Raw genomic sequence first — 25764 nt, 5'->3', positions numbered from 1 at the left:
CTCAATTGTCATCTAGTAGATGATGAATCGATCTATGAACTTCATAAAATAAAAAGAAAGAAACAAAAAAAGAAAAGGACATGGTGGGAAAATGTTAAGTAGGAAAAATGGCAAATTTCATAAAAGGACATATATGTACTTGTAATATATAATGTTTTGGACAAGGCCATTTGTAAGACAACAGGATAATTGTGAGTAGAGCTAGAATACTCTCAAAAGCACTAATGGGTTGATGTTTTTGAGTTTTTAGCCCTTGGATGGAGAGATGTAGGGTTGAGATGATGGTGGTAGGTGGAATAGTGTTTGATCCAAGGGGTATTAGTAATTGGGGAGTAGATCCAAGGGCTAGAAACTTAGAAGCACCAATGAGTTGGTGCTTCTAAAAGTATTCTAGCTCTACTTGGATAATTGTTATGCCAAAGTGCGTAATTAGTCGCCACCTGCAAAATTCATGGGAATGAGTCTCCAGTTCGAATCGTGCTTTTACATTGAAAATACGAGTACATATGTGGGCTGGCTACAAGTATAATTATAAATAAAAGATAAAAATGTATGAAATTTATCTGAACTATATATGACCTATTTTGATCCAACTATATATCCAACTTTGATAAAAAATCTTGATTTTGTTATCTACTCTTTTAATTCATTTGACTCCAATCAAGTAATGACTCTTAACTTTAAAATTTGAATATTAATTTCATCGTTCCCTTCGGGTCTAATTAGTATATTTATATAAGTTATGCAACTACATATATATACTTTCATTGAAAAATTGTAATGAGCCTAAAATTTATACTAAAAGACTCATCAACTTTTAAAATATTGAATAGTTGAATCAAAATGGGCGAAAGTTTCGAAAGTTATATTGATAACTATAAATTCTTTGTTAGTTTGGATAACCAGTGTGGTAAATATATATGAAAAGAAGTGCCATGTTAAAATGATCTTAATTAATTAAGCCCTATTTTTTGAATACCTTGAGAAATGGACAAGGGATTTTGCTTTTTAGCAGCTTAAAGTAAGTGGTTCACTGATCTCATGGCATGGAGATGACCATCTTATTGTCTTCTTCCTTGTGTCCAATTTTGAAACTATTTAAAATGGTGGGGTTTATAAAGCATTAGATTCGCATACTATATATTGTCCTTATTTATTAATAATATTCCATGCATTGGTTGTTTTTGCTGTGTCCTTATCAATATATCATCAAATTTAGGCCCCGTTTGGATACCTCTAAAAACGTAGCATAGTTAAACTATGCTACGCTGGTAGGAAAATAATCCTATGAAGCGTTTGGAAGAAAAAAAAATTACGTAATTTTTGGAGTATAGTTATACTATACTCCAAAAAATGGAGTAAACTTACAATCCACTTTAACCAAAGGAAAAAAATTCCACCATTTTGGGCTCCCAAAGATGTATCAATTTCTAAATTTTAAATTTTAACATAAAATTTTAAATTTCAAATTTTAAAATTTCAAAATTTATTTTTAATTTTGATTTCAAATTTCAAATTTCAATAAATTTCAAATTTTGAAATTTCAAATTCCAAATATCAAATTTCAAATTTAAAACAGAAAATCTAATTTAATTTTTAAATTTAAAATTTAAAATTTATAAATATGTAAATTTATAAATTATTAAAATTTTAATTATACATTTTTTAAATTTCAAAATTTAAAATTTTAAAATTTAATTTTATATTTTGAATTTCTATTTTTAATTTTTAAAATTTTATTTTAAAATTTTGAATTTTGAATTTTAATGTTTAAAATTTTATTTTTAAATTTTGAATTTTGAATTTTAATGTTTAAAATTTTATTTTTAAATTTTGAATTTTGAATTTTAATGTTTAAAATTTTATTTTTAAATTTTGAATTTTGAATTTTAATGTTTAAAATTTTATTTTTAAATTTTGAATTTTGAATTTTAATGTTTAAAATTTTATTTTTAAATTTTGAATTTTGAATTTTAATGTTTAAAATTTTATTTTTAAATTTTGAATTTTGAATTTTAATGTTTAAAATTTTATTTTTAAATTTTGAATTTTGAATTTTAATGTTTAAAATTTTATTTTTAAATTTTGAATTTTGAATTTTAATGTTTAAAATTTTATTTTTAAATTTTGAATTTTGAATTTTAATGTTTAAAATTTTATTTTTAAATTTTGAATTTTGAATTTTAATGTTTAAAATTTTATTTTTAAATTTTGAATTTTGAATTGTGAATTTTGAATTTTGAATTTTAAAATTTTAGAAATTTAATTGTTATAAATACTGTGGAATTGTATGATTTGTATCCAAACAGCTTAAAAATGAAACTGTGGAATTTTTTTATAGTTACAGGATTCTGTATTTCATTTAGGCCAAAACCATAGAATAAAAAGTCCATGGAGTTTTTTAGCTATGCATCCAAACAGGGCCTTAGTGTATTTTTCTATGCTTTTATTCTCTTAGTTTCCAACAATGTGCAAGGGATTGGCTACAAAAGATAATTAATTCAATATACAATTGGAATTCAATTAATAATGCTGTTAATTCTTCAATCTCTCAGGTACGTAATTATTTCATCAAAAAATTAATTGAAATAAAAGTTTCAAATTAGAGCTTATATGATTGATCTGATCGATCTGCTTCTCTCCCACCCTATGTGAAATATAAAAGCTTTTCGTTTAGCAGATTTTTATCTCTCGGAAAGAAACTAGAGCCAAAACAAATAGGTGCATCAAACAAAAGATTTGTTATATATTATTATATATTTTATTTTTGAAACTATAATGTGTATATAGGTCTTAAAGGAGAGATCCGATGAACACTATGCCAAGGCCCACAATCAAATCTCTCTTTAGAATTATATAATGCCCTAATCTTTGTTATACTTAGCCATGCACCACTAAAGTGAATCAATAGTAGTAATAAAGTTTTAGAAGTAGTGTGAACTAGTTTGATGCCCTACAACATCATAGTTGTAGAGAATGATCATTGTAAAGTTAGGAGGAAAAGAATTTTTTAGGGAACAATATCTTTATCATCTTCAATATGCTTTTTGATAGAGGTGAGAGCTAAGAAATGTTAATATTCCAAACTTTGTTCACACTTTACTTTTCTTTACTCCATTGTTGGCCAATGCCAAGATTCCCATGTCACAAATTTACTCTCTCTCTCCCTCTCTCTCTCCTCTTCCTTTCATGGCTTTTGAGGAGACAAAGAAGAAAAAGGACACATGGTCCACCATCAAATCTCTCTTTAGAATTGTGTAATGTCCTAACATTTGTTATACTAGGCCATGCAATACTAAAGTGAATCAATAACAGTAATAAAGCTTTAGTGTGACTAATCATTGTAGAGTTCAGAGGAAAAGAATTTTTTAAGGTTTAATATCTTTTGCACCTTATTCAATATGCTTTTTTGATACAATTAAGAAATGTTAATATTCCAAACTTTGTTCACACTTTGCTTTTCTTTCCTCTATTGTTGGCCAATGCCAAGATTCCCTTGTCACAAATTCTCTCTCTCTCTCTCTCTTAGGGATGTCAATGGGTATGGATATCCAAAATTTTATTTGAACTTGAATTCGAATAAAATTAATATATCCGATGCTAAATGGATATGGATTCGGATATGGATATTAAAAATAGAAACCCGACAGATATGAATTCGGATATAGATTTTGACTGCATCTGACCCGAACCCGAACCCGACCCGAACCCGAATTTATTTTGTATTATATATAATATATATATATATATATATATATATATATATATATAAATTTGATGTTATATTTGAATTTGTATTTTAAAAGTTTAGATTTAATATAATATATTTTGAAATATTGAAAAAAGAAATAATTGTTTCGGATTCAAATTTTCAGGTTCGGGTTCAGGTTCGGGTTTTAGATTTTTGGTCGGGTTCGGGTTTGAATATGGATTTTTAAAATCCGTCAGGTTCGGGTCTCGGATTTGGGGTCGGATTCGGGTTCGGGTTTTTAAAAATTCACCCCGAATCCGACCCGTTGACATCTCTACTTTCTCTCAAGGAGACAAAGTAGGGACAGCACACATGGCCCATAGGACCATGCATGCAACTAAAAACAGCTAGTTAGTCACATAACATTATTATAGACATGGTATGTTTAAACCCTAACATTCACAAATGACCACCTATTTGTCTCTATTGGATGGTGCATTGGAGCCCTCATGTTTGACTAGGACCCAAGCTCTCCTGGAAATTGACACCTCACCTATTAGTAGTTATTAAAGTGGCTTTATATTTTCATATATAAGAGGGAGAATAGGACAAGGGATCAACCTAACAAATTGACTCAACTTGGCTAACATATGGTTCAAAGTCCATCAAACATTTGATAACAATACCTACCCTAACAAGTGGCGTCAAAGCTGAAAGTTTTTTGATTCTGGACTACTCGTCTAAGTAGTGAGATGCGATCGAGTTGGTGGCTCTTACGAATTAATATGACGCATTCACATAGCGGAATCATGAGACACGATATGACGGTTTGTTGCACCCAAAAGAATTAAGCCCGAGAGACGCGGGTTAGATCCATGGTCTCAGATGGTTGGTGCATTCAATAATGCTAGGTCTGAAGGCACAGATCAGGTGTATGGGCTCAGATGAATTTCCGAGTAGCACATATTAAAGCGCATGTACTCCGATGAGTTGGATTAACAGTGACTCATAAAAAGAACTTGAAAGACATGTTTTTGAGAAGGCCATAAAATGGCAACTCAGTCCCGTGCTTAGAGAGTGGAAGATAGAGAAGAATGTTAAGAATTCAAATATATATAGTCCTACATTAGATAATCAAAAAAGAGTAAAAATGCTGATGTATACTAACGGATGTAAATCTAAAATGCTTAAGCCTTAGGTTGAATGAGTTTCATTAGATAAGTCACATTCTTAAGCTCATATGGGTCTCAACTGGCTTCAAAATAAGCTAACAAAAAACGGTGCTTTTACTATATATGATACCATATTACTTGAAAAATCGATTTAGTAAGAAACAGATCCAAAAATATACATTTTATTAAGTTAATTAAAATTTATGTTTTCGAGATTACAGTGTATATATATATATATATAGACATGGTGTATGCAATAGTGTTTCCCACATTGGTTAGGGAACATCTCATGTGTGCCTTGTGACCTTACCCATGCTTCTTATTTATTTATTCCATGGCCTATACAAAAATCACAATATATATTTATATTATGAAGCCCCCATTAATATATTTTTCCTGGAACTCCTGTTTTTGACAATGTCTTTTTTAAGTTTTAAGTCAAATTTATACATCATCACATACAACAACAACATAAATTAATTGATCATTTATTCTTGTAACGTCGGTGGGGTTTTTATATTCTTTTCTTGTTGTGCGCATTCAATGTGACCATCTTCTGAGAAATTAATAATTAATAATTTTAATTTGGCAAAATTATAAGAAGATACCCTCGACTATCGACGATTTTGAAATATACCCTTCAACCATTAAATTGTTTAAAACTTAATTCACTACTAAAATCACTCATTCCTAAGCATTTTTTCTTTATATATAAAACATGTTGTGTTCGTGCAAAATGTAAAAAGGGAAAACTTCAAAAACCCCCCATGGTTTCGCACTTTCTCACTTTAGTACCTTGTGGTTTAAAATGTATCAATTTGGTGTCTTGTGGTTTCATTTTTCTCTTTTTATTATCAATTTAACTATTTTTTTTTTCTTAAATCAGTGATAAAGTTAAAATTAAAGGGTACTAAAGTGAATATTTGATAAACCTAGCTAGGTGGGTATTTGAAGTTTTTTGTAATAATTTAATGAAATATTAACGAAAAAGCTGTCACGCGAAAAGATAAAAATGAAACCACAGGGCACCAAATTGATACACTTTAAACCACAGAATGCTAAAGTGAGAAAGTGCGAAACCACGAGGGGCTTTTTGAAGTTTTCCCATGTAAAAATGGTGAGGTTAATTTATAAAGTAATGTTAAAAATGGTATAGCTTGATGTTTAATTTTGTGCGCAAGATGATGTTCGCAACATTAGTATAATTAAGAATCTGTAAAGCTACACATAAAAAAAAAAATCGATTTTATAACTTCTTTTAAAATTTAAAAGAAATTAAAATGCTTTCTTTTAAATTATTTTTCTCTATCAACAAGTGAAGAAATGTGTCATTTTTATTTATTTTCGAACCTTTTGATTATGAGATAATTTAGTCCAAAGTTAATTGTAAACTTGTTAAATATGTCTCAAACACTGAATATTATATTTAATAGAAATTAAAATGCTTTCTTTTAAATTATTTTTCTCTATAGTTTTCTGAAGAAATGTGTCATTTTTATTTATTTTCGAACCTTTTGATTATGAGATAATTTAGTCCAAAGTTAATTGTAAACTTGTTAAATATGTCTCAAACACTGAATATTATATTTAATGATATGAACCGTCAAAAAAGTATATAATTAATTTGTGTCTATAAAACAATTGATTTATGAATACGAAGCCCATCATCTTCAGAAAACTATAATAATTCAATCATGCTCACAACTGTTTAGTTCCTAAAAAAGTATGGAAAAAAATTTTCACCAAAAGGAGTTTTTCATAAAAAAAAACTATTTTTTAGTTTTCGGTCCATTTGAATCTAAGGAAAATAAGTTTTTATGAATTTTTTTCATATTATATAGAAAACTATTGTTTTCGTTTTTCTAAGAAAAAAAAAATCAAAAAACAAAAATGCTAGTTTTCCATGAAATATGATTTTTTTTTTTCAAAAAAGCTTTTTTTTTTTCAAACCAAATGGGAAAAAGGAGTTTTTTATAAAAAAGAATTTAGAAAAAAAATTTCCACGCTTTTTTGAGGAATAGAACAGTAACTTAATAATACGACTTACTGTAAGACTAACCATCACTATTTAGATCAGTTGGTCGTTATCAAGAATTTTTTTAGTCAGAGATTTGAACTCCCAATGCGCGTTTCTTGTGTGTGTTTTTTGTTTTTATATGTGTATGTTAATACCCAGAAGTTTCTCACTACAAGACACCCTAAAACCTGTACCATGTTTTTTTTTTTTTTTTTTTTTTTTTTTTTTTTTTTTTTTTTTTTGGTGCAAAATGAGAGCTCAAGCCCCCACCTTGCGGATAGACTCCCTTAATAACAAATCATAATGCATTAAAAAAAAAATCATTTATACGGTCCGCGAATAGATCTTGTGTGTGTGTTTTTTTTTTAGAGATAGATAGCACGTTACCCGCTTCGTTTATTTTATTTAGAAATAAATTTATTTGAAAATATGAATCAACTAGGATTCGAACTCAGAACCTCGGATACCAACCACCAAGCCCTTTGCCACTTGTACTAGCGATAGTCGGTTTAGCAATTAGAATTACATTTGGAACTTTTCTAACATAATATTTTATAGAGGATAAAATAAGAAAAACAGACTGAAACTTCGTTTAGGATTGCGGATTTGCGGGATGATGAAAAAATATTAAGTTTGTTTTCATATGTAATATAGCGTTTTGCATATCAAAATTAGTCGATTACGGTATATTTTCTGCTATTTTATCAGAAAACGTAGTAGTATATTTCTGTATATTTTTTTATCCTAATTTTATTTTACATATTAGCATTAGGTGAGCCTTTTAATGCCAAACAGGTCCTGAGTACTTTTCTTATCGAGCAGAGTAAAAGTGGAAAGTTCCAACCAATTGCAGCCTCAAGGACAAGTCAAAATTCTCCTTGTTCTAAAATGAATTCAAAATGAACATTTTATATCTTTAAAATATGAAACACTCATCTGAAACTATTGTTCTACCAACTTAAGCTTTTTGAAATATATTTGAGATCGTATTATATTGTGAAGTAACAAATATATTCAAAACTGCTGAATATTATTCGAAAATTTGTACCATAGTAGTTTAAGCTTTTAAAAAAAAGAATGACCTGTACCAGAGCCTACTCTATTTGTTATTTTTTTTTTTCCTCTGCTTGATTAATTTGGTTAGCACTTAGGATTCACAATTTTTATATTAAAAACTAATTGATTTAAATTTAACTCTATAAATTCCAAACAGGTAAGTGCAAATGCAACACATATATAAAATTAAGCACCATTTTGCAAAGAGCGCCCTTCTTTTCGGAGTCTATTCTATCGGAACTCCTTTGTTTAGATTCATAAGAAGTAGTAGACAAACAAAAGGAAAAATGGATTACTCCTTCCACTTTTTTGAAATCTTATTATTCATTTCACTTGAACTATCTAAATTGTTATAGGTATGTTTGGTTCCAAACAGGGTGTTCATCACCTAAAAGCAAAATTTTACACCATAGGTCACATCATCACTTTTGTGATCTAATAACAAGGTCAATAACCAACTAATATTTTTTTGAAAGGAAAAATAAACTAAGTCTACAAATTATAATTCTTTTTATCTACTCAATTTGGTGAGATGATTTAGTGCCTCCACAAGAACACCCTTAAATCTCCACACATCAAGCTTCACATTTTGGTCCCACAAGAACACCTTGCTAACTTCTACAAACCCTTTCTTGTGTATCAAAAAGGGATTTGTAAACACCACATGGTCTCTAGGATACTTCTCTATTAAACTACTCTCTTCTATTGAAATGCTATATTGTATGTACTTTAGCCCCATGGATCTTGATGGATCTCCAAAATCCAAGTTACCAATCCACTCTAGCCCGCCCCACGGCACAATTTGAATTAGAATCGCATTCGGAGGGAGGAACACTGAATTCGTGAGCCCCGCGCCATGCACACCCATCATCACGTCGCATGAGTTCACGATCTTCGCGAATTTCCCCACATCGTCACCGACGTCGACTTCGTCAATCACCACTTCAAACCCTAGCTCTTCTGCCATTCGAATAATTTCAACCATGTTTGTGAACTTCCTTACTCTCTTCCTAGCTATGATAAGAAGCCTTGGCTTCTTACTACCATCCCCTACTAGCTTAGTCGTCGACTCTCGTTCTAGTGAGTAAGTTGAACGCATGAATCGATTGAAGTCGACCATCGAATAGTTGTTCGGAGCCAGCAAAGGATTGATAGTGAATTCGTCATAAGCTCGGAGACCAACGATCACGCGACTAAAACAATGAACTTAATCATCTGCATCGAAATCGATAAAAGGGTAGCGCGTGAGAGCTTCTAGAACTTTTCGATACTTATTGACCCACCAAACATGAATTCCGGTCATTAGGAATTGCACATCGCGATCGAATTGTCGAGCGGTCGTGAAGAGAGGGACGAGCACGTCGGTGAAGTCGTGGAAGAGGTTTCCGGTGTAGCCTTTGATCGCGAAGATGAGGCCCGTGGATTTGTGGTTCTTGGTGCATTGAGGGGCATCTTTGCTTGACCTAACAACAAGTGTTCGAACATTTTGTAGGCAATGCTCATTCCCCTTTCGAGCATACGGCCTAATTGTCCACGATCTTTTCCTCGCAGAGCGACCGGGTTTGACATATATGATCGACGAAGAATTCGCATGAATCCTTACATCACCTTCGATCTCACAAACATCTGCTCTCGGCAATGAAAAATCACACAACGGCTTTGTCCTCCGTTTCTTCGCTCTCGCAGTATCTTCACATCAAGAGAAAACATTTAACATCACTTAACAAAATATAATGTAATTAAGTAATTGAGACACACTTGCACTTTCAACACTCAACTATCACTTTCAAGTTTTCAAATGCTTCAATTTCAACCTAGCTTGCATTTTATTGAGATTCAAATAGGTCTAAAACTTTGGTTTATTTTATCAAATTTTGATTTTGCACTTTGTGATATTCCTTATTAGGACTAGATAAAATTGTAATTTATCGACCAATTTTTTTAATCCATGTGATTCTTTTCCTTTAAAAGTGTAACCAATGTAATAATCTTTCCAATGTTTTGAGCATATTAGACGCGAGTAAATGCAAAGTTAACACTGAAGCAATTGATAATGTGGAATTGTAATTTGTAGTGATTGATCACTTCGGTGAAAATACAGAGTGGTATTTGTAATTTACCCTAATATTAAAGCATTACAAGGAAAATTTCATAGTAACATACATAATTTGTTGGAATTAGTTGTTTCTTTTTTCTCAGTTGCTCCAATCAAAGCCCTAATGTCTCCTTCCATTTTGCTTATCTCCCTACTACCTGATAATTAATAATATGAAAATAAATAAATAAATAAATTGCATTATAAATTTATCATTATTTTTTAAAAAACATAAGAGCATCTCACAATACCTGAATGCTTGGAGAAAATTGCTTCTCTTTTAATTGGATCATTAGTGGTTCGATTCGAAATCGTCGGGAGCATAACATTTTCATTTGATGTGCTCTCACTTGTAACCCTAATTTCACTCCCATTAGCTGCACATATGCATGTGGAAAAGTATTAATTAGTTCTTTAAATTTGAATAATTCAAATTCAAACATGAAATTAATATATGCTTGATGTAAATTGGTCAATTACCTAGTTGATGAGAATTTACGATCCGTTCCTTTCGAATCGTACCGTCGTTTGCGTGATTCGAATTCGTCGGAAGAGTAGTGATTCCAACATTTGGGACCTCCTCCTCACTTTTTTGCTCACCTTCATTAATGTCCCCTTGTAACATTGAAAAAGACTTGGTAATTAAGTATCTATTTAGATATTAAGAACTTAAAATTGTAGCAAACATTCTATGTAAGAGCATTACATTTCGACTAATCATTTGTTTTTTTTCTTTTGAGGTAAAAATATCAATAATTTAGATCATGAGAAACATACCGAATTCGCGCGAATTTATAAGTTGAGCTTCATCATCATCCAATACTAGTCTCGTCAAACTCACTGTCACACCAATCACATAAAAGAAACTAAAGTTGAATATAGATAATGAAATGCATTATACATACATATATACAAAAATGTCACTCTAAAATTGTGATATTTAGAGCATACATTTGGAGAAAAGAAATGCATCAGGTTTTGGAACCACAATCAAGGCCAATGTGATCAGGAAAACGCCGATTACGGTCGCGCGAAACCGAAATTTCTGCGACTCGATTCGGAGGTTTTGAAGCAACCTAGCTTTATCCCTCTTTTTCATTGTGAAAAAAGGCTATTGAGATCTCTCTAATAGAGAGCTTGCAATTTTTTCTCTACATGATTAATTGAGGAGGAGGAGGAGGAGGTGATTATCAAGGGAGGAAGAAGCATCTGCTTTGGGACAATTTCACTATTCTCTATTATAAACTTTTCATATTTTTGGGATAATTTACTGTGCCCTAGTTTAGGGTTCTACATGTGCACATGGTTGTAGGAAGGGATTACTGATTAGAACCAGTGGTCCCCATCTTGATCCATGCTATACATGCACCCCTAAAAAAAGGCATATGATGTACCTCCACTCATCCTACGAATGAGTTTTACTAGTTATATCGATGTGATTAATAAAATTTAACCTACTCTAGAATGGATGGGTGAACATCTACCCATTTTTAGGGGTGCTACTAATAGTATCGATGTGATTAGTAAAATTTAACCTACTCTAGAATGGATGGGTGAACATCTACCCCTTTTTAGGGGTGCTACTAATAGTATAACAGTTTGGCTCTATACAAATGAGTTTTACTAGTTATATCGATGTGATTAGTAAAATTTAACCTACTCTAGAATGGATGGGTGAACATCTACCCATTTTTAGGGGTGCTACTAATAGTATAACAGTTTGGNGCCTTTTTTTTTTTTTTTTTCTCTATTCAAGCTTGGCTCATTTAATTTTAATCTGAGTTCGAATAAGCTGAATATCAAGCCGAACGCCAGCCGAACAGGAGCCGACTTGCTCATTTGCTAGCCCTACACGCTGATGGCGTGGAGGCCACTCATACTCACCTGAATTAATTGGCGTAAATTACAGGATTTTGTTTGGTGCCACCAACAACGCTGAGCGTTAAACGTGTTCATCCGAATTCAAAATTAAACGGAGCTGATTTAACTGACGCTAAACATGTATGATATCTCGCGTTCGGATATAATTTTTTATGTGCACCCGATCTGGTTGAATCCAATTCAAACCAAACCCAAATCGATTTTACATTAAATATAAAAAAAAATTTAAAATTTGTCATATTTAGATTCGAATATGATATGTTTTGAAATTTGATAAATAGAAATAATTTCTTTTGGGTTCAGATTTCGATATTTTTGTCATGTTTTTATTTTTAGGGTTAATTTCATACAGATCCCTACAAATATGGTGAATAGCAGATATATTCCTGCAAAGTTCAATTTTCATAAGTTATCCCTGCAAAAATTATAATGTATTCAGATATGTCCCTACTTTTAATCTCCGTTAGAGAAATCTAGTTAACCATAGTTAAGTATCTTAACTATGGTCAGTTAATAAGATAAAAAAACATTTTTACCCCTCTTCATCTTCCTCTCCTGCTTCTTCTTCTTCCTCTTCTTCTTCATCTTTCTCTCCTGCTTCTTCTTCTTCTTATTTTTCTTCGTATCCTCATTTTCCTCCTCCTTTTCTCCTTCTTTTTCTTCTTCTTCTTCTTCTTCTTCTTTGTCGTCGTCGATGATCCGATCGTCGTTGTCGTTGTGGTGTGGGCGTGGGCTGTTGTCACCGGCGCTTCCGACGGCATCGGCAGCGCCGTGACCCCGACAAGCTCCGCAACCCCGTTGGCCGCAACCCTGGCAAACTCCGCAAGGTCGCCGTCGCCGTCGCCGTCGCCGCCGCCGCATGCTCCCACAATCGAAAGAGGAAGAGAAAGAGGGCAAGGGCAAGGGCAAGTGCAAGGACAAAATAGTCATTTCACATCTCTGCTGTTAAAAAATTTACAATTTTCTAACTGATACTAATCAGAGGGACATATCTGAATACATAAGGATTTTTGTAGGAATAACTTATGAAAGTTGAACTTTGTAGGAATATATTTGCTATTCAATATGTTTGCGGGGACCTGTATGAAATTAACCCTTTTTTTTATTATATGAATTTTCAAAATGCGACGTATTCAAAAAGTCTGGTTCAGTTCGGATTGTTGAAAAGTAGCGCCGAGTTCAACCTGTTGACATTCCTATACATGATGGAACGGAGTTTTTCTGTCGGCAAAAACAAATATACAAGGCTAAATTACACAAATCCTCTTATAAACATCCACTTTTATACTTTGTCGTCTACTTTCTAAAATTTTCTATTTTGTCTTCTTATAAAATTTAAATTGTAGAATTTAACTGGATATCATTACTATTCCATCACTATTTCGTGACCAACTAAAAAAAGGAGTAAATTACACTTTTTGCCCTCAAACTATAATGCCTGCGACGCTTAAGTTTTCAAACTTTAATTCGTTAAAATTTTTAGTTCGAACTATAAAGCACGTGACATTTTAGTTCTCAAACTTTAGTTGTAACTAATCGTCCCTAGCGTAAGTGGCAAAGAGTTTGGTGATTGATATTTGAGGTCCTAAATTCGAAGCGTAGTTTATTCATATTTTCAGCTAATTTTTTGCTCGAACTATGAGGCTTGTAATATTTTAGTTCTCGAACTTTCTGAATTATAATAATATTCTATTTGATGATACAATATAATAATTAAAATGCTACATTACTTCGATTTTACTAATTCATCAATATTCATTCAAAGAAATTAAGTTGTGAAACTTGATTGTAATAAATCAAAAAGTTTGAGAACTAAAGTGTCACATGTCTTATAGCTCGAGCCGAAAATTATAATTAATTAAAGTTCGAGAATTAAAGTATAGCGTGCCTCATAATTCGAGCCAGAAAAATTATAACGAATTAGAGTTTGAGGACTAAAATGCTATGCGCATCATAGTTTGAGGACCAAATGTGTATTTTATCCAAAAATTTAAAAAATCTATATTTTTTCCTCTTAATTATTTTTTTTCTATATATATCAACCGGGTCCAATCTCATGCAATGCACGAATCCACAGTTACATAATTTAATCATCTTCAATTAATGATGCAAATGGGGCGGATCCTGTGCTGGTTTCTTTGAGGATCGTGGCGGATTTGGGACTGATTAATTTTGTCAGCATTTTTTTTTTTTCTCACTTACTGCTCTATTTGGAGCGGACCCAAGCGGGAACAATTTTTTCGTAGATTGTAGAATAAGAAACAGTCTGCCGCCGCCGCCGCCTTGTGCTCTATTTTCTTAGCAGATCAAGATGAATCCAAGAAAGAAAAGAAAGGGATTCGTTGTCGCCCACTCCATTTCCTTAGTGGATCGGGACTGATCCGGAATATTTTTTAAATTATTTTTTACTTTTTATTACTGTCACATTCGAAGCGGGTCGAGACGGGAGGTCCATCAATCCAGATCCATTTACACCCCTTTCTTGCAATGCCAAGTTACTACATTAAAAGAGCCATGTCCTTTTCTGTTTCTGAGATGTCACGGATTTGTTCCCCCACAAGTTTCCTGGTTGTGCATTAATTGACCTCCTGGGCCATTGTTAACATTAAACATTAAAAAAAAAAAAGAAGAGAAAAATCTATGATGCAGGACCGTTTAGAATTTTCTAGAATTACTTAAAAATACGAATTGAGCGATTCTTAAAAATCAAACTACAAACAATAAATGATAAATTTGGAATTCGAAAACTTAAATGAGAGAACGATTCAAAAAGATTACTTCTTGGAGTTTCCGTAGGATTGGATCCATCGCAAGCATGCAGACGAGTTAGTTTAATTTCTTTCGTTCGTCGGATCTTACCCGCTTTGCTAGAATTTCTAAAATAGTAGAAAGAAATTAGAGTTAGGGTTTACGAAACGAGAGGGTAATGATAATGGAAATTAGGGTTTAGGAATAACCGCGAAGAAAGAAAATTTGTAGGATTCAATAACAAGTTGCTTACACGGAATAGATTTGATCCCAATCTCGATTAGTTGGTTGTAGCGGCGGCGGCGGATCGTCGAAAAAGAAATATCCTTCAAATTATTGTTATTGTTGACACTGCGTTAGAGTATATAAATATTTTCTATTAGATGAAGTGTTATCTGGCTAGTGCTTTTAGAAACATCGTATATCAAAGTGTTATCAAACACGATCTTTTACATAGAATTTCATTTCTGATTCGTGCTACAGAAAAAATACGGAACTTTTTTTTCTTTGTTAGTACTCTGCGGAGGGTGACTGTTGTTAAACACAGAAGTAGAAGCGATGCCAAACAAGCACTTAAAGCAGTGATTCGACAGCGAATCATCTGCTTCGCAACTTTGTACTGAAACATTTGTGCACAATAACTAAAAACTTGCCTTAAAATAAACCAGTAATGATTTTTCTGCAGCTGTTGTGAGCCTAAAATTGCAGTTATTATTGAGAGATCAAAAAGTTTTTATGAAGAATTAGCAAAAAGACATTAGCTCTTCTGCTGATCACAGCAATGTTCTGAGATCGTTTTCCCTTAAAAAGTTCTGTTAAGCAAAATTTCATGAAAAAAAATCCAAAATTAAAGATCACAGAACTAATGTTTTTACTCTCACTAAACTTAAATTACAACTGAATTTGTAATTACAACAGTGCAAAGGCCCTCTTGAGCAATATTCAATCTGAACTCAAAACCTGTATATGTCGATTTATATGAAAAGCGCTAAAATCGGTGTGATTCTCACATCATAAGAGAAAAGATATGGGAGTCACAAAATTTCCGCGGTTCTCAGATGCTAACAATGAATCTCCCTTTGCAAAGAAAATAGAAAATTAACAATGATCTATGCACAAAAAGAATACAATTAATTCTCTACATAAAAAAGTTTTAAAAATCAATAAAAGAACAACTGTCTCCGTGCCCCCGTAACTTCTTTTGCTCTGAAGAAGATTAAACATCCGGCCGTTCACTCAAAGAATACAGTCTCTGCCAACTTTACTAGCAGTCAGTGCGATGCGCGAATATCGAATATCGTTTTACGTTTTGAAGGATTCTACTACTCTTGGAGAAGGTCAATAGCTTCCAACAAAGTAGGCCTAAACCTCCTCAAGTTGATCTTCACATCTTGTGCCATGATCACCTCACTCAGAGCTTTCCAACCCTGCCCATGGATTGCCATGGGGTTCCTGAACACAATGTGGTTCCGCGGATACTTCTTCATCAAACTACTCTCCTCTTTCGCAATGTAGTACTCCAGGTACTTCAGCTTCATCTCCCGCGCCGGCTTCCCGTAAAAGTTTTCTGCCATCCATTCCATCTTTCCCCACGGGACTATCTGAATCACGACCGCCCCCGGCGGCAGAAAGATTTCGTTCGCCAGTCCCGCACCGTGGACCGCCAGAAGCACGTCGCAGTAGTTCACCACCTGCGCGAACCGCCGCACGTCCGCGCGCGCCTCCGAGATGATCACCTCGAATCCTAGCTCCTCCGACATCGCCGCCACCTGGCGTATGTTCGTCAGCTTCCGCGTCCCAGTCCTCGAGATCACCAACATTCGCGGTCTCTTCCTGTGCTGCTCGCCGAGGACCGACGGCGCGGCCCTCCTGAGCGAGAACGCGCCGCGCAGGAATTCGGTGAAGTCGGGCATCGAGTAGCCCCTCGGATTCCGTGTCGGGTGGTGATTGATGATCAGGTCCCTGTCTCTTATCAATCCTAAAAACGCGTGCCGAAAGCAGTGGACACTTTCGTCGGTATCGAAGTTGATAGTCTCGTAGCGCGAGAGCTTCTTCAGGACCGGCTCGTACTTGCGCAGGAACCGCTTGTCGTAATTCGCGACGACAAACTGCACTTCTCCTCCGAACTGCCGCGAAGTCATGAAGAGAGGGATCAGCACGTCGGCCACGTCGTGGAAGAAGTTTCCGGTGTAACCGGAGACGGAGAAGACCACCACGGGTACGTCATGAATCGCGGTGCAACTGGGTGTTTCGTGATCGGCATTCACTGGTTTCAAGATCACTTCGCGGACTTTGGGGATGAGATAGTCGTCGTTTCGCGCATACGGGTATATCCGACGCTCCTCTTCAATTCCTTCTGACGAAGTCACGAAGAACACGGAAGAATTCTTCGGGCTAATCCGAACATCTCCGGTCATTTCGCAGAATACCGGCCTCGCATACGGAAAACCCTCATCTATGCTCTTATCATCACAAGTGATCTTACTCTCAGGCTTGATGGTTCGAAAATTTTGAACTGCGGAAAATGTACATGCGAGTAAACAACTAACACTAGTAATTAAGCTTAGGAGCTGTATACAAATCTAAATACAGTGTTTGGTTTGATGCGTTTGAATCTAACTACAGTTAAAACTGCATGAAAAGGCCCAACAGTAGCAGTTGGAACTGCGCCAAAATTGGCCACAGTTCCAAATACAATAATTAGAGAGTACCCCCAATATACAAGAATATGCATTTTATCACCTAGATGATATAGTATCTGTGCTCAATGTAAATTATTGTCTCATTCATAGGGAACAGAGTGCAATTTTGGTTTAATTTGGGGGCAAACTAAATATACCGCCACTAAATTTGGCAACTGGAAAAAATACTCTGTTAAACAAACAATGCATTGGCATTTTTACCTATTTGTGAGGTGTTACTCTTTGAGGAGTCCTCCACAATTCCAATATCTTCATCTGCAAGTAAATATGAACCCAGAATCAGAATCTGAAACATTTATTTTCAGATACTGAAATCAGGTAATTTGGAAATTAATTACCTGATGTTGTAGCACTAATATCTGAAGAATCTTTTGTTGCAGAAGAAGAATCAGAATCAGATTCCCTAGAGGGTGTAATCTCCTCCTCCTGCTGCACAAAATCATCCTCTTCGACAGTGCCCGATTCGCTCTCAATAGTTTCATTTTTCATTCCAATCTCTACACAACACACTCTGATTAAAAACATCTGAATCTTTAAAATTCAGCAACATTTTAAAAGGACCATGTTCTTATCATACCTCTTTCATCGATCGGAGCCGCAGAAGCCTCATCTGTCACTGAAATTGTAGTAGTATTTGCTGCAAAACCAATCAAATAAATTAGAAAAAAGAAACATCGGCATGGCTTGTTGGATCATTGGCGCTAACCATTAATTACAAAAGTTCGAGCCGTTAGAAATATACAATCAATGCACTTAAAGCGTATGGTTGGCCTTTTGCTGGCCCTTTTAAGCCAATAATTAAGTGAATGGTTGGCCTCCGGCCAACAATCTCTCCTAACACCCGTACAAATTCGCAGCATACGGAAATCGAATCCGTGAATTTTGACTCTCTTATCAGATTGTTGACATTAATCATTAATCCCTAAAGTTCTAGCCGTTAAAAATATACAATCAATTCACTTAAAACGTACGGATACAGCGCCCACAGGTCTCGATTGTGACTTGGTCCAACCAATCTTACACTATTTCGAACATGACTCAGCCCAATCCAGTCCCACACCACTTTTAACCTGACCTTTTGCCACAGGACAGGATGCCGACCCTTTCGAGCCAACATGGCTAAGTACTAGGAAAAGAAGAAGAAGAAGAAGAAGAAGAAGAAAACTTACTAAAATTCGGCAGATCTTCGCTGTCGAAGAACTTCAACAGAGAGGCATAGGTGAGTAAACCCAAAAGACATGCCGAAACCAATCCGATGCCGATCTTTTTCGGCTCGATTTTACTGAAACTCTTCACTGATTTTGCATCTTGCTTTGTTGGTTTCCTCTCCCTTGCAAGAAGCTTCAGTCTTCTGCTGTATGCAGCAGAAGCCATTCTATTTTCCTGCAGCAGATTGAAGATGAAGTTTGCTGTCAAATTGCAACATCTGAATGAAGCTCCCAGAAAAAGCAGGAACAAAGATGGACAAACAAACCAGTACCCACTTGCCTTATTTTTTTATGATGATAATTTGAATTTGCACTGATTTTGAAATCTGAGTTGGCCCAGTGGTGTATTATTGAACTGTTAGGTGAGAGAGAGAGAGCTACAGAGAGAGAGAGATGGGGAAAGCACATGGAAATTGCAGTGGGTTTTTTGGGTCTATTTTTGTTAAGCAAAAGAGAGAGAGAGAGAGAGAGAGAGAGAGAGAAGGGGAAAGTTTTGATTCTTTTGAACAAGATGTGGAAGAGGAAATGGTTGTTGAGAGAGAGAGAGAGAGAGAGAGAGAGAGAGAGAGAGGAGAAACTCCAAAAATATATGTGATGTGGAGCAATAATAATATGTCAAATGTCAATGTAGTGTGGGGCCCACATGATAAGGATATTTTTTTTCCTTTTTTTATAATATCTACCCTATTTTTAAAAATTTTAAAAATACCTAATATATTTCTGCTGGACCAAAGTAATTTCATTGATTTTCAAAAATTTCTTCTAATATTTTCAAATCTCAGATATTTAAAATTTAAATGGGTATTTTAATAATTTTAAGATAAATTTAAAAATTTTGAAAAGTAGCCTAGGGTAAATAAGCAACAGCTTTTCACTTTTGGTCATCAAGCTTCTAGTAGGCTGGTAATACTTCAATTATTAACTTTTAATTTATTACGAGTTTTGGCTCAAACTTTTAAAATTTAAGTCATACAAGTCAAATTTAGTAGATCTAGTAATAATGAGCCTCTAATGCGATAGTAACATGTTAGTGCCGTACGCATCATCGAAATATCAGTATTTAACCAAATAAATTAAACTGTAAGACTAATTTATGATAAGTTAAAAATTTTAAATAAAAAATTATAATAAGTTAATTAAAATTTGAGTACCAAAATATCACTTATCTCGAACATTGGGAACCAAAGCTGCAATTTACCATGTTTTTTTATTTCTTTATTTTTTATTTTTTATTTTTTTTTATTAGGGCATAGCTTTTAAGAAGGTTTTTGTTGTTCCCAAGAATCTCCATCAGGGTCTCTTTCATGTGGGAGGTGGTTGCAATGCATTCCAGGAAATTAAATGAGGCCCACCTTGTTCCTAACCCACAGCTACTTAAATGATATTAATTAACTAGGAGGGGTTTTTTTTACATTTATACCCCTATAAAAAGTCATGCAAGTTAGAATAATTCCTACATTATCCCAAAATTGCAAGTTAATTTTCATACTTTAGTACTGCACTTTTCCATATATTACACGTTGACTTTTCTACAAAATTGCCAAATTATAAGGGAAAAAAATAGATTATTAATGCAAGCTAGAATGATTAGCAAGATTGTTCAAAAGACTAAACTGTAATATTAGACAGAAAAGGTAACGCCGAAACTTATAGGAGATGCAGAGATAAAACAAACAAGACCAGATAAATACTCAGTCCACCATAATATCCATCATGTTGAACTTGAGCACACTTACCACTACGCAGAATCTACTGATACAATGGTCGAGCAATAATTTTCTCTTACAGAAAGTCTACCTGAGAAATCAGAGTAAGATAAAAAGAAATCTTTTTTTCTTAATAAAAAGTAGAAAATTCAGCTCAACTTATCTTATTTTTTCATCAAAAATTATTACACACACACACACATATATATATATATATATATATATATATATATATATATATATATATATATATATATATATATATATGCTCACAAAAGATCTTCAATTCTTCTGTGCATTAACTCACTCTTAATTTTTATATAAAAACTAAAAAAAACATACCGGAATACTAAGACAGACACATTATTTTAAACTACCATAATTCTTTTCAAGAAAACAAAAGAATAATTTATAGAAAAATTAGGGAACACATTTATTTCGAAACTAATATTTTTTAAGTGTTATTAAGTGAGTAATGGCTACATCTATTAATTTCAAGGACGGTGTCAAAAAGGAGAAACTAACCCATGGGATACTTTTGGGTACAAATTAGAATAGAGGGACTTGTAGGGGTATATGTGTAATGACAAGTAGGTCAATTATTGAGGCAAAGTCTCTGCCTCCCTGGACTGCAAAGATGCAGAAATCTGGAAACCCATTTGACCAGCTAACCAAAATTGAAACAAGGGTTGAATTTTCTTCTTTTTTTTTTTACTTAAAAAGTATTAAAATTATAAAAATAGTTTTTTAAAAAATTATTTAATTACAAAATTAGTGTTATGCGGTGAATGATTCACCGCTTTTAAATGTAATCAACTGTTTACCACTTTCTGAAAATATAAAAATTATTTTTACTATTTAATATTATACATTTTTGGAGCTTATAGAAATATATATATATATTTTCAGAAAGTGCAAATATATATATATATATAATTATATATTTTTGGAGCTTCAAATTTATAATATATTATATATATATATATATATAATATATATAACTGCCTTAAGTCTAAGTTTATAAATAAAAATTTTGAATATGTATGTTTAAATTAAAGAAATATTTATATGATTAGTTGCCGCCAAATCCCCACATGGGTTTGCCACTAGGGTGGAAACGAACCCGAGCTCGAGCGAGCTTAATGTCTAGCTCCAAATCGGCTTGTAAATTAATTCGAGCCATAAATGTAGGCTCGAAAAGCTCGGCTTAATTAATTCGAGCCGAGCTGAAGCGAGAGCGCTAATTTCGAGTCGAAGCCGAAGCCTCGAGCTTCAACACGACCCGATTGAATATTTCAACTATATATAATCAATCAATTTAATTTTTTATAAGAACAATCGTAAGCCTACAATTTGAGTGCAAATGTCCAATAGTTCAAAAAACAAATTTAATTATAAGAAATTGAAGTGCTAGGGTGACTTCTTGACTAAGATATAGGTCTAGAGAGAGAGAGAGAGAGAGAGAGGAGAGAGAGAGAGAGAGAGAGAGAGAAAAAAAAAGTAAGGGATTGTGAAAAATTGAATGTATCACTTTGATGGTTATGTGCAACAGTGACCCAAGTCCGAAAAAAGAAGTGTGTTATGTAAATTTAGAGTTGGGCTCAATTGCACGGTTGTACTTGTTGGGTTTATTTTATCGGCCAACAATAATGGCCCAAATTAAATTAAAGCCTATATATAATTAAAATACATTATATATATATATATATTCGAGCTTTTCGAGCTTTTCGAGCCTAATTCGAACGAGCTGAGTAATACTCAAGCTCGGCTTGAAATGAATTTCGAGCCTTTTATTTTGTTCAAGCTCGGCTCATTTAATTTCGAGTCGAGCTCGAGCGAGCCAAATATCGAGCCGAACACGAGTCGAACGCGAGCCGGCTCGCTCGTTTGCCAGCCCTAGTTGCCACAAGAGTTTGGTTTCCATTTGTACTCTCTCTCTCTCTCTCTCTCTCTCTCTCTCTCAAGCATGTGGCCCATGTAAAGTGAAATATGAAAAAGTTGATTATTTGTTGCAAAATAAAAAAAAAATGGAAATTTGGATGTGAAACTAACATTAAGGATATGCAAAAAAAAGAAAAAGAAAAAGAAAAAGAAAACAACTTAAAAAGAAGGAAAAAATATACAAACACACCCTCTAAAACTTTCAAGCGTTCGCAAATACGTATATAAATTAGTAATTTTGAGAATTCACGTCTGGACTCGACATTTTTTAGTCGGTTAATGACGTGGGCTTGAATTAAATGAGAGAAAATTAATATGCCAGGAGTCTGGCATGACTTAAACTCACGATCTCCTACTCTGATATCATGTGAAACAACTGTTGTACTCTAAAAGCTTAACCTATTAGAGAACGGTGTTTAAATATTTTTATATTTAATATAAACTTTATCCAATAATTTAAAAGGTCATATTTTTTTAGAGAACTTACTGACTAAATATCCATTCTTGGCAAATGTTTTGCATATTATTAAAACCTATCTTTTTTGTTATACTGCTTGGAAAAAAAAAATAAAAATGGAAGATAGATTCGACTTATTCTTTAAAATTTATATTTTATTTTATTTGTGAAAAGAAAAGAAGTATTCATGAGATATCTACAAGACATGCTTCTAGCACAGTTGTTTAATAGTAACTCAATTTGCTTGACAGAATAAGCCAAGTGAATTATTTGATAAAGTTATGAATCTGATTGCCAAACTTAAAAGTTCAGGGGGTGATTTGTCAAAAGTCTAAGAGTTTAGGGATGCAAATGGATCCGGGTTGGTGGAGCTCCGCCCCGATCCGCCCCGAATGGGGTGGTAGGTGGGAACAAAAAATATAGAAAAATATAACCCGTCCTGAATCCGCCCCGATCCGCCAAGTAAATGGAGCGGGAGGCGGGAGACTCTTTTCTTCCTTCAATCTACCTCGATCCGTTAAAAATCCGCTCCCGCCCCGATCCGCCCCGAATGGAGTGGTAAGTGGGAGCCAAAAATAAAATGAAAAGTAACCCGCCCCGAATCCGCCCGGCCCAGATAAGAAATGGAGCGGGAGGTGGGGGAACTCTCCCGCCCCCGGATCCGCCCCGTTTGCATCCCTATAAGAGTTAGAGCGTGCCTATTCATATATCGCTAAAAAAATTAAAAACTAAATTAACTACCCATACACCTTTTACATGCTCGTCTATACTACGTAAAATCAAGAATAAACTTCAAATACCATTTTTGTGGTTTCGTACTTTCTTTTTTTAGTATCATGTAATTTAAAATGTATCAAGCTAGTGTCATATGATTTTATTTTTATCTTTTCGTTAGCTTTTCCGTTAATATTTCGTTAAATTATATATGAAAAACTTCAGATACCAATCTAGACTTATCGAATATTTACTTTAGCACCCTTTAGTTTTAACTTTGTCACTGATTTAACGAAAAAAATTAATGAAATTGATAATAAAAAGATAAAAAAAAAACCACAAGACACTAAACTGATATACTTTAAACCATAAGGTACTACAGTTAGAAAGTGTGAAACCAAAGTAGTGGTTTTTGAAATTTTCTCTAAAATCAATTTACATGTGACACATCAGCAGCTTCTGAAAATAGCATTTGAGAGCACTCATAGTCCCCACCCTTTCGTTTGATATGCTAAGCTTTTTCTCCGCAAAGTCCAACAAAACTTAAACATTGAAAATTCTATTTTCAGTATGAAAAATACTTTTTGTACCTTTTACATGTTAGTCTATGCTGCACAAACCAATCTACATGTGATTAGGGGTGTAAACGAGCCGAACACGAGCGAGCTGGGGTCGGCTCGTGTTCGGCTCCGAACACGAGCTGGCCAACGAATAATAAATTAAAAAAGATTAGATTAAATATATATAAAAAATAAATTTATAAAACCTTATCCATTAGACTTTTATCTAATAGTTGAAATTTTACATATAAATGAGTCTTTTTATAATTAAGCTCGTATTTATATTTTTATTTTGTTAAAACTTAAATAATAAAAATATATATTATATATAATTATTTATTTATATATAAAAATATAAATTAAATAAATTATATAAATATAAAATATATGTATTCGAGCTGTTATCGAGCCGAACACGAGCGAGCTGACCCTAGCTCATATTCGGCTCGTTTATTAAACGAGCTGAAAAATCCTGCTCGTATTCCACCCCTACATGTGATGCATCAGTAGCTCCTAAAAATAGCATTTGGGAGCACCCATAGTGGTGCCCCTTTTTTTTCATTATACCAACTTTTTCTACGCAAGGTCACCAGCAAATTTAAACCTTAAAAATTATGTTTTTTAGTAGGAAAAATATTTTTTGCACCTTCTACGTGCTAGTCGATGATACACAAAATCAATCTACATATGACACATCAGCAGCTCCCGAAAATATCAATTGAGTGCACTCCTAGTCGAACCCTTTCCATTTGATTATACCAAACTTTTGTTAGAACAAATACCACACAAAAAATCTGAGTGTGATTTAAATCTAACTAAATTTTATTATGAAAATAAATAAATCAACTTACAGATAAACGCAAATATCCAAATAATGATTTTAATTGATCCGGAAGCGTGCGAAGCACTGCCCTAAGGCGTATTCCTGTCTTTCGTGCGGGATTAACCCGAAACACCGCCCCAAGATACGACCGGAATTCCTCCTCCTACGAGCACGAACGCGGAAGAGGTTGACGGAGACTCTTTCAACACCCGATGATAAACGAATCAAATCAAATGGATTAAAACAATAGAAAAAATTAAACAACTCGTAATAGTCTTTTCTCTTTCTCTCTCAAAATTGCTTTCTCATTGTCACCATGAACTGATGAACAGTGAAGCCCTTTTATAATGAATAGAGGGTCAAAGATCGATCGTTACACAGTGGAACGTTGGGAGACTTGAACGCCCGCCTGTGGAACGGTCGTCCGCTTCTCGTGCGTGCGCGCGAGCGGAGTGGGAGCGCGCGTAACGGTGCACGCGAGGCGCAAGCCAAAACGTCCGCAATAATAAAAACTTAAGTTAATTAATAATAAAAATAATAAATTAATGAATTAAAAAGTAAAATAATTATTGGAAAATTTTTGAAATTTTCACCAACAATTTTTTTCTACACGAAGTCCAGTAAATTTGAACCTTGAAAATTATTTTTTTCAGCATGAAAAATACTTTTTGTTCCGTTATGTACTAGTCTATACTGTATAAATTAATCTATGATGTGACGTATCAGCAACTCCTGAAAATAGCATTTGAGAGCACCGGTTGTCGAACCCTTTCAATTTGATTGTACCAAACTATTTCTGCACAAAGAGATTGTTTTTTCGTGTGTGATAGGTCACTAAACATTGTCACAATCAATCTTAATTAATCATCGGCGTCGTCATGGGAAGAACCTTTTGCAAAATCATGATCATGTAAAGTGAACAAATCTTTATTAAAGAAAGAGGACCGGCAAAAAGCAAAGTGTAGAATCAAATGCTGCGGCTTTTTTGTTTGG

At 33.7% G+C, this 25764-nt stretch overlaps 1 protein-coding gene and 1 pseudogene across 3 annotated transcripts; both read right to left on the bottom strand.

Moving 5' to 3' along the window:
• LOC109716124 lies at window positions 8298–11396 on the bottom strand (annotated as a pseudogene).
• Window positions 15515–19122, bottom strand: LOC109716462. Of its 3 annotated transcripts, none has more exons than XM_020241929.1 (6): window positions 18843–19122; window positions 18532–18745; window positions 17940–17999; window positions 17701–17859; window positions 17564–17617; window positions 15515–17175 (listed from the first exon to the last, which is right to left on the bottom strand). In XM_020241929.1, exons 2-6 carry the CDS (start codon window positions 18734–18736, stop codon window positions 15983–15985), a joined length of 1671 nt encoding a protein of 556 aa, XP_020097518.1. In that variant the 5' UTR covers window positions 18737–18745; window positions 18843–19122; the 3' UTR covers window positions 15515–15982. The 3 variants fall into 3 exon arrangements, with proteins under 3 accessions (XP_020097518.1, XP_020097516.1, XP_020097517.1); XM_020241927.1 differs by having other exon boundaries at window positions 18847–19122; XM_020241928.1 differs by having other exon boundaries at window positions 18851–19122.

Source organism: Ananas comosus, linkage group 10 (assembly GCF_001540865.1).
Source record: "Ananas comosus cultivar F153 linkage group 10, ASM154086v1, whole genome shotgun sequence".
NCBI lineage: Eukaryota > Viridiplantae > Streptophyta > Magnoliopsida > Poales > Bromeliaceae > Ananas > Ananas comosus.
This window is presented reverse-complemented; position numbering and strand designations above follow the sequence as displayed.